Source organism: Mustela erminea, chromosome 4, assembly GCF_009829155.1.
Source record: "Mustela erminea isolate mMusErm1 chromosome 4, mMusErm1.Pri, whole genome shotgun sequence".
In the NCBI taxonomy this organism is placed as follows: domain Eukaryota; kingdom Metazoa; phylum Chordata; class Mammalia; order Carnivora; family Mustelidae; genus Mustela; species Mustela erminea.
This window is the reverse complement of record NC_045617.1, coordinates 56,550,618-56,565,612: the sequence shown is the minus strand read 5'-3', so window position 1 is coordinate 56,565,612 and position 14,995 is coordinate 56,550,618. Positions and strand designations below refer to the sequence as shown.

The following is a 14,995-nucleotide window of genomic DNA, read 5'->3' as shown; positions in this document are numbered from 1 at the left end:
GAGCCTTTTTCTCCCTCTGCTTGTGCTCTCTCTCTGTCTCTCTCACACACACAAACAAATAAATAAAATCTTTTAAAAATATGTTTAAAATATAACATTTTAGGGGTGACTGGGTGGTATAGTCAGTTAAGCATGTGTCTCTTGGTTTGGGCTCAGGTTGCGATCTCAAGTTTGTGAGATTAAGCCCCACGTCAGGCTCCATACTCAACTTGGAGTCTGCTTAGGATTCTCTTTCCCTCTCCTTCTGCCTCTCCCAATGATGCTCTCACTCTCTCTCTCAAACAAATAAATAAATCTTAAAAAAAATAATTTTTAGAAATGTTATATTTCATCTTAAGCTCAACATCAAAGTCAAAGCTCTTTACCATTTCTTCCAAACACTCCTACCTTGTCTTATTTCTCTGCTACTCCGTAGCAGGAAACTTAGTGTCCAGTGGCCTACTAGGATGGAACAAAGAGGTCAGGTGGCTGGGGGTTCAAGGAGCCCCCTATTGTTCTCAGTTCCCATCAACGGCTGAACTCATGACCTTTCCCAGCTTCTAGCACCTGGAGCATACATAGCATAGATCCCTCACTATTGGTCAGGGGTGGTGGAAGGAAAGCCCCCCAAAGAGAGAAGTTATTTTCTGGAACTAGGTACAAAATCTCTGAATTATGCCAGTGATGTGTTTCAAATCTATTTTGTTTTTCAAGCCTATTATCTGTTTTCAACCAAATCCAACTGGGTTCTGAATTTCTTTTCTTTTCTTTTTTTTTTTTTTTTTTTGAAGCTTAAGCAAGCTTTATTTCACACCAAGCATCGAGAATCAAACTGACCAGCCAGGGCCATCTCTTGAAAAGAGGCAACCCCTTCCAGCCTCACAGACTAACTTTAGAGTAAAGGCCATGTGGTTGAGCCTGGCCACACGCAGGTGGCCAATTAAATTACAATTCACCCTATAGTAGCTATTTGAACTAGCTTATCACTCTGGTCAGAATTGGCGCCCAAAAGGCAGGGCCCACATTCTTGGGTGGTTAGGGAGGTGCTTTTCTGATTGGATGTCTCCACCTGGCTTGACTCATCCTTGTATTCTGGGCTCTGTTACCTCCCCCTGACCTGGCCTCCCCAGTGTGGTGGGGGAAAGGGCCTGGGGCCCACCAGAGTACTGTCGTGCACAATAGGGATGCTATAAAAGTTTGCTCAACTGGTCCCCATGGATGACTTCCCTAAAATCAGCAATTGCAGGCCCCCTTGTTTTATAATTATTAATGTTAGTTTTTGGCCCCTGCATTATAAATGCCCTAATGTCATTTGTATAGAAAAATTAGGGTTCTGAATTTCTTATCCATGCATAACTCCAAAAGCTTAGACTTCTGATATGGTGCTCATATCTAACTTTATACTGTTCTTGGGAAACTTGCTAGGCAATTGTGAAACTTTGGTCACTGTGACCAAATGATTGCAGTGTTTTAAAAATTCATGGGTAAAGGTTAAAGGCTAAAATTAAATGTGTAGTATGACTTTTCCATCAAGAAACAATTTACCTGAGTTTCTAATAATCAGAAAATCTGATTCAGTTATTTGTATACTGTCAACCATATATAAGGAGAGATTCTTATTACCTAGTTTTTTTTAATCTTTTTTTTTTGGCCCTAGAGATCATAAAATTAGTGGAATCATCGAAAGAAAATAACAGGGTTTAAATAAAACACAAACTGAGTTATTTTAGATTGTGAATTGTCATAGAGGATATAAAAAACACTTTTTTAGTACCGTGATATAGGGAGACTTTTAATATAAGTCTCTGTGAACCAAGACAGAATGAGTTATTTTCACTGCTCCTTAAGGATTTCCTTGCAATATTTGAAAGTTCTTTATCTTTGCCTCTATGGAGTGTGTTTCATATGTTATGAAACCATTATTGAGTTCAGAAAATAAAATTGAATAAACTATTTGTAGATAGAATTAGAACTAGTTACATGTATAAGGCTAGAACAAGTGGACTTGGCTTTTCCTTCCTCTAAGACCAAATGCTGAAAAGCATTTGAGGATTAAACATGCACTCCTAGACCTCATTATCACAACCCTGTTAGCAGTCTGTTTTGTGTTGCAGGCAATGAAAGCTTAGAAGAAAACTATGTCCAGGACAGTAAGATGGGGTTTGTCATCAATGCCATCTACGCCATGGCTCATGGGCTGCAGAACATGCACCACGCCCTCTGCCCAGGCCATGTGGGCCTCTGTGATGCCATGAAGCCCATCGACGGCAGCAAACTCCTGGACTTCCTCATCAAGTCCACGTTCATCGGTGTGTCTGGAGAGGAGGTGTGGTTTGATGAGAAAGGGGATGCTCCTGGAAGGTAAAGCAGTCTTTTCTATAATGTGTTTGAATAACCATATGGTCCTCTCTGAGCTGAACAGACGGCAACTCTGGTCCCTTTGGTTTCATGGTTCCCAGGTGTTATAAGGATAGATACAACTAGAAAGGTCAAAAGATGGAGCTAATCTTAGATGGAAATTATGTTATAAAACATTGAAAACTTATTGGTGAACACCCACAATCCTGTATTCTTCCAGTGCCACCCTCTTATCCAGCTATTACCCTGGTCCTTCCCTCAGAATACATGGGACCTCCTATAAGCCCAAGAAATGGAAGAAATTATACCTGAGTAGCAGGCTCCTCCCTGGCAGTTCCAGCACCAGATCAGCATCTTTCTGATTTATTGGTCCCAAGGCCATGCTGGTTGTGTAATATTTTAATAAGAGCTTAATATATGGGGCTCCTGGGTAACTCGGTTTGTTACATGTCAGCCTTTAGCTCAGGTCATGATCCTGGGGTCCTGGGAACGAGTCCCACATTGAGTCCTGCATTGGGCTCCCTGCTCAGCAAGGAGACTGCATCTCCCTCTTCAGCCCCTCCTGCTCAGGCTCTTTCTGTGTGTGTGTGTGTGTGTAATAAATAAAGAAATGAATCTTTAAAAAAGAGTAAAAGCTTACCATATGAAGAGAACCAAGTCCTCCTCATGTATCCTGTTTCCTCAGGCTAACTTATGTTTCTGCTAACATGTGTCTTGAAACAAAAAAGAAAAGAGTTTTCTTTCTGCTGTCAACTCTCTATGGCTTCCAAAGAATTAATCAGGAAGCAAAGAAAAATGAAACCTAACAAATATATATGTTTTTTCCCCAAGTCGTTTTATACACACTCTGTTCTGCAATAGCTGCTTTTATGATATGTTAGCTCACATGTGACTGATAGAGAATGATGTCAGTTTAAAGAGCAGTTGTGTTCGTTCATATGAATTTTTCTAGGCAAGGGATAATCAGAATCGTGGGAAAAGATTAAAGTCTGCTATAGGAAAGAAAAAGGCCCTCAGCTTGGCTGCTATACAGTATGCCCACAATCTTGGTTGTTTTTTGTTGTTTTTTTTTTTTTCCTTCTCATAAGCCCTGTTATCTTTCAGTATATGATTTTACGGAAAGAGAAATTTTAGGAAAGCATATGTTGTGTTAAAATGGAACATCAAATCATTTAATCCTCATTGCTATAGGCATATCATTATCCTCTTTTACAGATGATAAACTGAGTGTCAAAGAAACTAAGAAACTCACCTAAATTCATGCAGAGAGTCACTGGTAGAGGCAGTGCCATCTGAATCTGACGCTTATAATCTTTTTGCCACATCACGCTGCCTTTTAGCTAATCCTAAAATTAGGCAAAGATGCTGGCAGCCTGCTTAATGTCATTTCAAAGATACTGTTAGAGACTATCTGACCCTAAGTAATTCTCAACATATCTCTTCCTTCATATAAGCTTAAAGTTCTGTGTGCAGTGCTCAGACAACGTTCAGACAATGACGAATTTATCCGATTCCTTCCAGGCTGCCAGTTAGGTAGGAGGAGATGTAGATCCAAATGTGAGTGGGGTGGATTGAATAATTTAGGGCCTGGGGATGTGGAAATCTTCCAGGTGCTGGGCACTCTGGGAAACAGTACCAGCAGGAACAAATGGACCTGAGATTCAGAACACTGAGCACTCTCTCCTTCAAGCCCATGGTTGTCACCCTGGGTTCCACTGGAAACTAGGCTCCCTAAACTGTCAGATTTGGAATAGAAACCTTCCTTCATGATTCTCTAAGGCAATGTACACAGTGTGCACTGTACAGGACCAGATGCCTTTTAGACGCTCCATACATACGAGTTTCCTCCTGCTCTCTTTATTTGCAAGTTATCCAAAATATAGGCACATAGTTTTAGCTTGTTTTTCCTCCACGTGTAATTACATGTTCAAATTATGAGCTTTCCCCTGGGTTCCTTTTCAAGGATCATTTCCTCATGCTTGAAACTGGTCAGCTTAATCTGCGCTCAGCTTCTGTTTTAACCACCTCCCTCTGCTTGCATCCCCTCTCATACCACCATGCATGCTCTTGGTCCCTCTTGTGATTATTTTAGTTAATCATCATGCAACATAAACTGAGTGCATCGAGAGGATGCTATACAATTGTAATGTACAGCATGAAGATATTCCAAATAAATGCCAACATGCTGAGGAGGGACTCTGGGGTCAAGAGAAAAGAGCAGTGTTCATTAACACACATAGCACAGGGGAAGGCTGCTGTTTAGTGTCTCAGTTTTTTCCCTTGGTATCTTTCAGTATTTTTGTCCTCTGGCTTTTGGAGCTTTTTAAAAACGTGTTTTCATGCCAAAATGTTATGAATTTTTCAGTTTCTAAATGCTAATAAAGTGTGAACTGATTTCTCCTATTGAAGAGCAAATGAGGATTGAAATAAGACTTAGAAAACTTGATGTGAGGGCGCCTGGGTGGCTCAGTGGGTTAAGCATCTGCCTTCGGCTCAGGTCATGATCCCAGGGCCCGCCATCGCATCAGGCTCCCTGCTCAGTGGGAAGCCTGCTTTACCCTCTCCCATTGGCCCTGCTTGTATTCCCTCTCTCACTGTGTTTCCTTCTGTCAAATAAATAAATAAAATCTTTTTTAAAAAGGAAACTTGATGTGGTTTTGGAATATAGGTGAGATTCAGTGGGGTGAGGTATGGAGCCCATGACAAGAAAAAATTCTTCAAATGTCTCTGGTGCAAAATGGTAGTTTTATTAAAGCGTGGGGACAGGACCCATGGGCAGAAAAAGCTGCTGCCCAGGCTTTGTGAGGGGTAGCTGATTATATACTATGGGGTTGGGGACTATAAGGGAAAGTGAGGTTTCGAAAGGATTTTCATATGTTAAAGAAGATTCACAGGATACCAGAGGCCTTGCCTTTTTCAAGTTAAGGTTGTTTTTCCCTCTAGCAAGGCATTAACATAAGATAGTTGGGAGCTTCCAGGAGGAACATTGCACTCTGCCCACTTCAAGTATCTGTCAATGGGCTGCAGGTTATAAGGACATATAATTGTATCTAAATTTCCTTCTGGAAGCTAGGCTATTGACAGAAATGCTTTGTTCTCGTAGATTGCTAAAACGTTTGTAAACTGGGAGAGACTCATGTCTTACAGGACTGTGATCTCTATAGGTTAACTAATTGCTTTTTCTTAGCTTTAGGGCAGGCAGTAGTGCCTGAGAAATGCCACATATATCCCATCTTGGGGAGGGGTATTGTGGGTTGTCAGCTTCTACCTTGTCCTCAGCTTGCCTTCTGTTTCCTCATCAAACTGATCTATAGGAAAAAGATACCATAAAGCCAGCATTGCACCAAAGTCTTCAGTGAAAATATTTAAGGAGAGTCAACAACAATATGGGGTACAACATAAAAATTAAAGGAAATGAAAAAGGAAATTATTCACCAAACATTCACAATAGGTTCTATAACCATGACTTTAACATGCAAAGTTTTGGAGATGTAGATTAGCATCACTGATCCTCAAGATGTGTAGGAGCCATCAGCACGCGGTTAATAGCCACTTGGGTATCCCTCAGAAAGCTACTCTGCAGAACATCCTGGGATGGCTCCACAGCTAGAAGAATGAGAACCTTTATTTCTCAGCCAAAAGTCAGAACAGCAAAGAGATTAATACTGTGTTCCAGGTGTGCTGGTTTTTCCTTCTCACCTGGTAGGTTCCATTCTCCTGGAAAAGTAGGGGAGAAACTTCCTTTCTTCTCCCAGAGTCCCCTTTCCCTTTAGAGAAATTGCCAGAATGTGGATGTGGAGAAGCCGCTAGCTATCCTGTGGTTGGCAGAATGCATTTGCATGTTAAGAACAGACAGAAAAGCCAACAAAGGATAATAGTTATCTAGATAAAGAACTAATCCAGAAAAAGCCAGTAGGTTTTGGATGCCCGCTGAGATTAATGATAGCTTCCAGGAGTGCTGAGCTAAGGAGGACTCTGAGTCTGAATCTGGTTAGAGAGAAAGAATTGCAAAATGGATTAGGTAAGGGTGTTGGGGGTTGGGAGGTGAAGAAGAGGACTACATGTTCGGTAGTTGCCATCTATTTCTTCCGGTCAAGCACAAAGAGCAAGAAACCATGCCTCTTAAATTCAGTGCAGGACTGCGAGAACTGCGCAGGTACTGCAGCAAAAAGAATCCCATTTTGCAGAGCAGTAAGGGGGAGTCAGGCATACATTTTTGAGAAACTGCCACATGAGTTACAGCTTACTTGGAGTAAATAGCAACATGGCGGAAAGATGGAAGATTGCCAGAGGATTTCCAATGACTGCGAGAGAGACAGCTTTTGTTCTCCAGTTTTCTTATGGTAATGAACATAACCAGAGTATTTTAGGACATTCATAGTAATATAAATATGAGTGATGTAGTGATATTGCCTTACATATGCAATTGTGAAATCGTTTTTTTTACGTGGCTTATGTTAATTAATCCCTACAAGAACCCCGTGGACCTTTAAGGGTTCAGGGACATTCCTAAGTAGTATAATCTATGGCGTAAATGTTAGAAAAAAGATTCTAGCTTACGCATTCTAATGTCAAGGCCAGTGCTCTTTTCATTGCTTTGGAGAATGTTCTCCATTGTCCACACTGAAAAATGATGAGGTCTGGCCCCCAGAGCACACTCAGCTGCAGTGAGCATTTCAAAATGTAGATTTTGCCATAGTGTAGCATTGCAGCATTTGAAATTACTGGAATAACTGACGCCGATTATTTAGATTCAGAAATGTTTGTCCTAATCAGGGAAGAGACCAGTTTAAATGTCAGTGCTCAAGATGTTAAATCCCCAACATCCTTGTTAATTAAAGCTGTGTTTCTCAGATTTCTTGCTTTATTAGCACCTTAAATAGGTTCCAGACTTGGTAAAACTCGCTTCTCTTAATCCAGCGTGATGAAAATGACAACTGAATGTGAAAAAGGACATTAGAATGAAAGTAATCAAGTTAAGAAATTAATGTTCTCCAGAATCATGACTCGTTCAAAGAATAAATTAGTGAGTAATGATTTGAAGGAAATGAAAAACAACTCAGCACATATAGGATTATTTGGGGGGAGAATTAACAGAGTAAAGTGTAGGAGTAATACATTCTTTAGCAGATATAGACGATACACAGACTGTAGATGAAACACATTTTGGAAAATCAGAGGAAACCTTAGAAATGAAATAAAATATTGACAGGCATTAGGAAGTGCGATGATTCTTGCTCTTAGCTTCCTTCTGGTGTGTCTGTTTACCGAATTTTTCCATTTTCTGCGTCATGTCTATACTCTCCAAGACACATGTGTTGTTTTCTCTGTAGGTATGATATCATGAATCTTCAGTACACAGAAGCTAATCGCTATGACTACGTACATGTAGGAACCTGGCATGAAGGCGTGTTGAACATCGATGATTACAAAATCCAAATGAACAAGAGTGGAGTGGTACGGTCTGTGTGTAGTGAGCCTTGCTTAAAGGGTCAAATTAAGGTAAGCTGACCACAGATGTATTCTAGGACAGGAAGAGACCACCTGCATGGGCCTATATAAAGAAAAACAGACATTTTTCTTAGACAAGACTGCTCAGAAAGGGTGTGTCAAGCTTTCTGTTTTTGTAATTGTGTTTAGCTAAAATTGGGAAAACAGAGAAAGATCAGGAAATGAAATAGGCAAACCATTCAAATATTTAAGAATAGTCCTTATCTGAATTGCAATGATGAGCCAGAATCTTCAATCCAATATAGAAAGCAAGGGGACAAATACTTGAATTAAAAATTAAAACAAGTAAATGTGGAAACCAAAACCAGTGATAATGCTTAGTCATAGTTGTAGCTATTGTTAAAGAAAGCAGAAGCTGAACAATACAAAATAAGTGCATAATAAACATAAAAGAAGTTGAAATGAGCTACTGCAGAAGCTGCTTATCAGTTATCTTTTCACCACCACATTTTTAAATTTTTCCTGAAATTGGCATTTTCTAGCCAAGAGAGAGTCCTCACTTCTTAATTATTCTTAGAAGCTTTTTTTTTTTTTCATCAGCCTGGGGCAAGTGAGTAACCACAATATAGCTATATGCATAACAGTAGAGTAAATACACATCAAATATCTAGCCTTTGGCTGGGCGATCTAGAGAGAATTCTTAGTAAAGAAGACATGGCAACAATGCTCCCTGAATTCATGCTATTTAAAACCAAACTAGATGATACACTAGGAAACGGAGTGTAGGGCAGTGATTGCCAACTGGCAGGAGGATGGATTAAATGACCTGCTAGGTCTTTCCCCTCACTAATTTTCTGTGATTCAACTCTGGGAGCAGACAGGCTGTCACATAAATGTCACACAGCACAGCTGGGCTGGAGTAGACACCGTGGGAGGTGCTGGCCCCTCCAGCCACGCCGCTCCTCCAACCACACCACCACTGCCCTTCTTGGGAGCCGTGGACCGCCCCTGCAGGGAGAAGCCCTGACAGGTACACTGAACGGTCTGGTCGTGTGCAGAAGTGCTGGCGCAGAAACTGGAAGAGCCTCACATCTGCTGCTCCGTGAAGGCAGAGGATTTGGAAACCGCAACATCTTTTGAAGAGCTATTGTGATGAACTCAAACTCTCAGTGATACCCAGTTTGTTTGATTGATGGGTTGATTGATTGCATCTTCATTTTTTTAAATGGAGTATGGTTGACACACAAAGTTACATTCATTTTATTCACCCTAGTTGTAGATGTCTTGTGCCTTCTATGCAGGTGTGATATTTAAAGTACTTAAGTATTGTCATGACTCTAACCAATTCAGCTGGACTCCTTCTTTGTGCTCCTGCCAAGCCCAGGGTTAGTCCTTAGATTGTGGGAAGATATGGGCAAGCAGTCCTGCAAGGTTGGAGTAGTGCGGGGGCATTCAGGAGGCTCGAAGATACCATGAGTTTCCACTCTGCACAGAAGTGTTTCAGCAGTGAAAGCATGCTTGCAGCCACCCCAGTGTGATCGGCTCCTCCCCAGGAATCCCATTTCTGATTCTTGTCCTGATGAAATTCTTCCATGTGAGGCTATCTGGTGGTTTAAAATCCAGAGGCCTGTAGCTTCTTGACTATTTCCATGAAATGCCAGACCACTAGATTCTATGTTTGTCATCCTTCCGGAATGGTGGGGAAACATGACATCTGAGACAGAGGTCATACCATGGGGACAAAAGAGAAACCCTGAGCTCATGGACTTCTGTGACTCAAAAAGGATCACATGTCTGGCTCAGGCCTTTCCAGCTTGTGTGGTAGCATTGTCTACGCTGCACACAACCACTGTAAAACAGTTTATGGAACTAAAAGTTGGTTTTTTCAGAGTATAAGAAAAACAAACCAACCAACCCTGGCAAGAGAAAACTAATCATTCTAAAGATTCTCTGAACTCTAGCCCCCTTCCACAATTCCCTGCTATTGCTGTGATTGCTGGCAGGCCATGTATGGAGCCTCACATACCGTATGGATTCGGATTTGTACAGTCCAGAAGAAAGGCCTTCCCTCCCCGAGTTCAGAGGAAAGGCTGTCTGCATACATCTCTATGCCTGGATACTAAAGTATTTCTGGCAACACGTTTGCATTACGCCCATGCAGTGTTTGTTATTGAAGAAGATCCCAGAAATCATCGCGGAGCCATTACAGAGCACTCGCTATAAATGCAAATCTCTTGGGGTCTAATTTTAGAAATATTTTGTACCCTGCAGGAGGAAAATATGCCTGTTCTCAATGGCACCTGGAGTGGAGGTGGGGGTGTGTGTGGAATGTTTGTTTGTTTCCCATAAGCACCAGGGGAGGTATGGAAACAAATGAAATCTGAATCCCATTTACCAAATGATAGCACTTAGATTCTTACACCACCAATTTGCCACCTACCAGGCCCAGGATGCAGAGAGCCAGATCCCTCAGTAGCCACTACAAAGACAGGAAGGAGAGAGGCAATGAGAAAGGGGATTGTAGGACTTGCCCTTGCATTAACTGGGAAATACACTGTTGAGAAAAGGAGTATTCATTTTGAATATCAAATGCCATTTAAAGTGCTAAAATAAATGATTTGACTCTTTATGATAACCCACAGAACTCTCTTATGGTAATTTCTCTCAAAGTAGCTAAAAGTCCAGTTTTCTTATGTTATTGGTTTTTAGAAATATATATATAATATCTTGTAAATATCTTACAGAAACAGAAATTTATTTTAACCTTTCCATAAACACAGTTAAATAAGATCAAACATTTTATGGTTGTGTGTTACATTAGTCAGGGTTCAGACAGGAAGAAAGAACCCTTGCCAGGTTGTTTGATAAAAGGAATTTAATATAAGAAATTGGTTATAGAAGTGAAAGAGGATGCCCAGGGCACCTCAGAGGTGACCAACAGCTAGAATCATCTTCACCTTGGGTCAGAGGGACACAAGGAGGAGTCGCAGCTGCTCCTGAGATGCCCCCTGACCTGGGCATGAGAGGATACTTTGGCTTCTCCTCTCTCCTTTTCTTGGGTCTCCCATTAGGTCCTTGCATTTTATCAACACCATCCAGAAGACATTAGCAAGAAAGCCTGGACAATGTAGTTCACAGGTTTCTTGAGACCTTACAACTAAGCAAGGCTTAAGTGCTAATGCATTACTGGGAAGTAGAATCTCAGAGATGCAAGAATGAAGGGGAAGGGGAAAGGAGCCATGGGAGCATGGAGAAACACCAGCACCACCACCATCACTGAAGCAATGCTTTACTGAGCAGGATGCCACTTCACTGAATACAACTAGTTGTTCAGCTTCACAGAGATCTCTGAACAGGCTGCTCAGACTGTCTACTGGAGCAGAGGGGAGAAGGATGTGTGCACCTGTGCCATGCCATTTTCTGCTCCTCTGGTCAAAGTTTGCTCATGGGAAGTAACACCATCTGATCCCTTTAGGCAGCCACCGGGGAAGCCAGAATCTATGTCCTGTTCCATGGTCCTTTTTCAAATTAGAAAGAGTTAGGGACCAAAGCCTCTGTAAGTCCCCTGCAGTCTGGTCTGAGTTTCTGTGTACAGTGTACTTCTGCATACAATGGAGTCTCTTCTGAAACCCAGTGATGGAATCAAGGGAGAGACAGAGAGGTGCAGGAGCCTGAAATAAGGCAACAGTGATAGAGGCTGAGGTAAGGGTTGCAGAAGGGTCCAGGACTTCCCAAGAGCCAGTGGCCAAGGGCTTAAGAGACAGACTTGAGGAAGAACATCTGAGGCAGCACACAACGTGTGGACAATGGATCTGTGAGCAAACACCAAAGTCCTGGCACATATGGTGGTCTCCCGTATCAAGTGTGCAGCGATTTTTGTTGGTGTGGTGCAGGATAGGAAAGAGCCGAGAAGGGGCAGGAAAGCAAAGGGAGGCAGTGAAAGGAAGGAGAAGGGAGACAATAGAGGTCAGAGATGAATGTTTATCAAGCATCCTCTTGTGCAAATACAAGCATAGGTGCATTACCATCATCATTTTAATTATCCCTTAAAACAACCCTTTTAAAGCTGATACTATGGCCCCCATGAGAAATCTGAGGCCCAGAGAGGCTGAGTCACTTGCCTCAAGCCTTCTCAATCTAGAGAGTGCCAAAGCTGGGCCCAGAGCCAGCCTGAAGCTCTCATCAGCGCACTGCATCAGGTTGTTCAACTACCTGTCATTAGAGGATATGATGTTATTTCCTACAAATGCAAGTCTCAGTTGCTAAGCCTTATTTTCTCAGTAGTTGACAATAAAATTATAAATAGAGATCGACTTTAATAGGGAATAGAATCTAGAATTGTGGAAGCAATATTAGTGAGGGATCTTGGGAGAGTTTAATAGAAGCAGGGAAACCAGTAGAGAAGTTGAGGGAAAGGATCCTGCAGATTTTTTTCACTGGCTCTTATTCTTTTTTCCCTCCCCTTAAGTTTGCCTTTGGGGTCTTTACTTAAGAGGATGGTTTTGGGGCTAGGGGTTTGGGCATGAGGAATGAAGAGCCCTGATTCCTCCTATTCTCACCCAGCCAGTCAAAACAGAATTCTGGAGAATTGCGTGAACATAATAGAATACATCACAAATGTATCCTCATTCACACATTCCATATTGTCATATAATAAAATTCACCTTACATACGTATAGAAAAGCCCAGGTACACATATCTTACAAACTACAGGCTTTGAAATAAAGTTAACTAATTTCCTTTCGAGGGATGAGTCTGATTCCTTCCTATTTGTTGGCATTTTCTATTGGAAAGATAAAAGTTTACTTTCAAAAGGTATTAGCAGTGTGGACCTCAGAAGACTCTTTAACTTAAAACTGCTAAAGCCCTTTGCTCAACTTCAGCTTCCATGTCGCTCTGTTTACCATTCCATTTAGATCAGCAAATAGGCCAAACCACAGAATTGTTCAGTATCAAACTGAAAGGGACATGTTCATTTTCATTGTGATTCAAGATGTCTTCAAAGATGAAAGAACACTCAGACAGTCTATCAAGAAACCATTTACATTGACCTTTAATGTAATTATGTGTCCTTAGATTTAATAATGCCATAAGCATGATTAGGTAATGCTGCTAGAGGAGTTTGTCTTTGGATTTTTCTGTAGCTAAGTATAACTCCTTGAGAGAAGTTGCCAATGTAGGAAACTTATAGTTTCTAGTAATATCTTTCTTTCAATATATGATTGCTAATATTAATTTTCACATTGACATTATCACCTTTCAACATAGGCCAGTGATTAAAAAGCAGCCACTTTGTTGTAGATCTTTTATTTCAAGACTCTGCAAAGATTAGGGATGAGAGCCTCACATTCCAGAATATTTGTCATTTTAGCCACCCAACATCATCCTTTAATGCCTGCTTTTATACCATTCTTTCTGTAGCCTCTTTAGCATGATTTTTCTCTTCCTCTGTACATTTTCCTGTTCTTGAAAGAACTCTTTCTATATTTACAGTTGCTTATTTAACCCAATTCCAGCATTATTCTGCAAGGGGTGCTATCTCTCTGAAAGACTGAACCCCCATTTCACCCAAAATCATCAAGCAATTAGTGCTACCCTACCTTTCCAAATGTGATAAGGATGAATTTTATATGATAGAACATATATTATTTGCCAACAATCCTTCATGCAGAAATAACTGTAGGAAATAGATGTGTCTTGAGCCCATGCTATCCAGTATCAAAGTTGAAAAGAAAAAATAGGCCTATCATAATGTTTGTACTTCAGATCACAACACACCTGCCAATATTACAATTAAATATCCTCAGGGAGTAAAACAACTTTGATAATGTGATAGAATATGAAACATTGTATTATGTGAAATCAGATAGATGAACTTTGAAAAGTGTTATCATTCCATTTATTTTGCAATGATGAGAACATTGCAAAAGTTTCATCAAAATATAAAATAACCAAAGAGAGGCTATAGCACCATTTCCTGGTAATTTACCACTTGAGGAGATACTATTCTCCCTTTAATCCCAATACCTGGGATTGGGAGGTTAAAACAGTGGGGTGGGAAGAACTCATATGATGCACCCCCTTGCACTCTTCCTACCCTCACACTGAATCAGCTCACCTGCTGATTTTCTTTTAGGCTACATTATGGATAATGCAGGACAAATTATTTTATGTGCAGCTTTTCCATCTGCAATTGCTCCAAAATTCAGAGTTCAAAGTGTGTCATGCTGTAGCTGCAGTTCTCTATACTTGTAGCTATTTTTGTTTTCAAATGTTAGGCCACAGCATTTGGAATCGTTTCATTCTCCTCCAGTGTGTGTGCTTTGAAATTGCTTGGATATGCTGTCTTCTCTTCATGGCAGTAGGAAGAGGAATTTTGTCTTGAATTTGGTGGCAAGAGAATCATTTTAAACTGACATCTACCTTGAACAAATGTTCCCATGGTGCAAGCAATCGTTATTCCCTGGTCACTATGTAGCTTGCACGGGTGTGTCATGGCCTCTCCCCACCACCCAGCCCATCCAGCCCATTTGCCTGAAGCTTTCGGAGATTTTTTGAAGTTATCGCAAGCCTACTAGCTGTAAATTCTCTTTGGAAACTCCCTGTATCTGTAATGATATATCTTTCTTCCTATTTGCTCTTTCTTCCTATTTGCTTATAATTTTGATCTCGTTAGTACTTCCCTCATTTTTCCTCACTTTCAAATGTGAAAAAAAAAAAACCACATTAAATTGACCACTCATGCAGCCACCAACTACAATCAGTAATTATGAAGCCTTCACTATATTTCCTCTCCCCGCACCCTTCTCTTAATTTCTTTATTCCTCTCTCTTTTTCCCCACCTAGTTCTCCCTGAACCCGAGCCATTTGAAAGTAAGGTGCAAATAGGAAACTCCACGCCTTAATACCTCAGCTTGTGTTTTCTCAAAATAAGATTATTCGCATACAACCATGAGCTGAGCTAAGAAGTTAGCTATAATATCATCAGCCACAACTGCCCCATCCACCTCCACTTTCTCTTTCTCTTGTGATTCAAAGCAAACTACCCACTTAAACTGTTCATAGTTAATGCAGCCATTTTGGCAACCAAGTGAAATGATGATATGCTTTGTCCATTATATAATACTTTCTAAATCCCACTGCAGGATGGCAATATCTGAATATAAATTGCCCACAAGAATATAAAATTTTTCTTTTAATCTGAGAA

At 40.8% G+C, this 14,995-nt stretch overlaps 1 protein-coding gene across 5 annotated transcripts in view; it reads left to right on the top strand.

Moving 5' to 3' along the window:
* Positions 1-14,995, top strand: part of GRM1 (glutamate metabotropic receptor 1) — a 407,487-nt gene that overhangs the window by 337,161 nt on the left and 55,331 nt on the right. For all 5 annotated transcript variants that reach the window (XM_032339302.1, XM_032339304.1, XM_032339306.1 and 2 more), the window contains exons 6-7: positions 2,094-2,340; positions 7,671-7,839. In XM_032339302.1, coding sequence (XP_032195193.1) covers positions 2,094-2,340; positions 7,671-7,839 — 416 coding nt within the window. The remainder of the gene's footprint in view (positions 1-2,093; positions 2,341-7,670; positions 7,840-14,995) is intronic.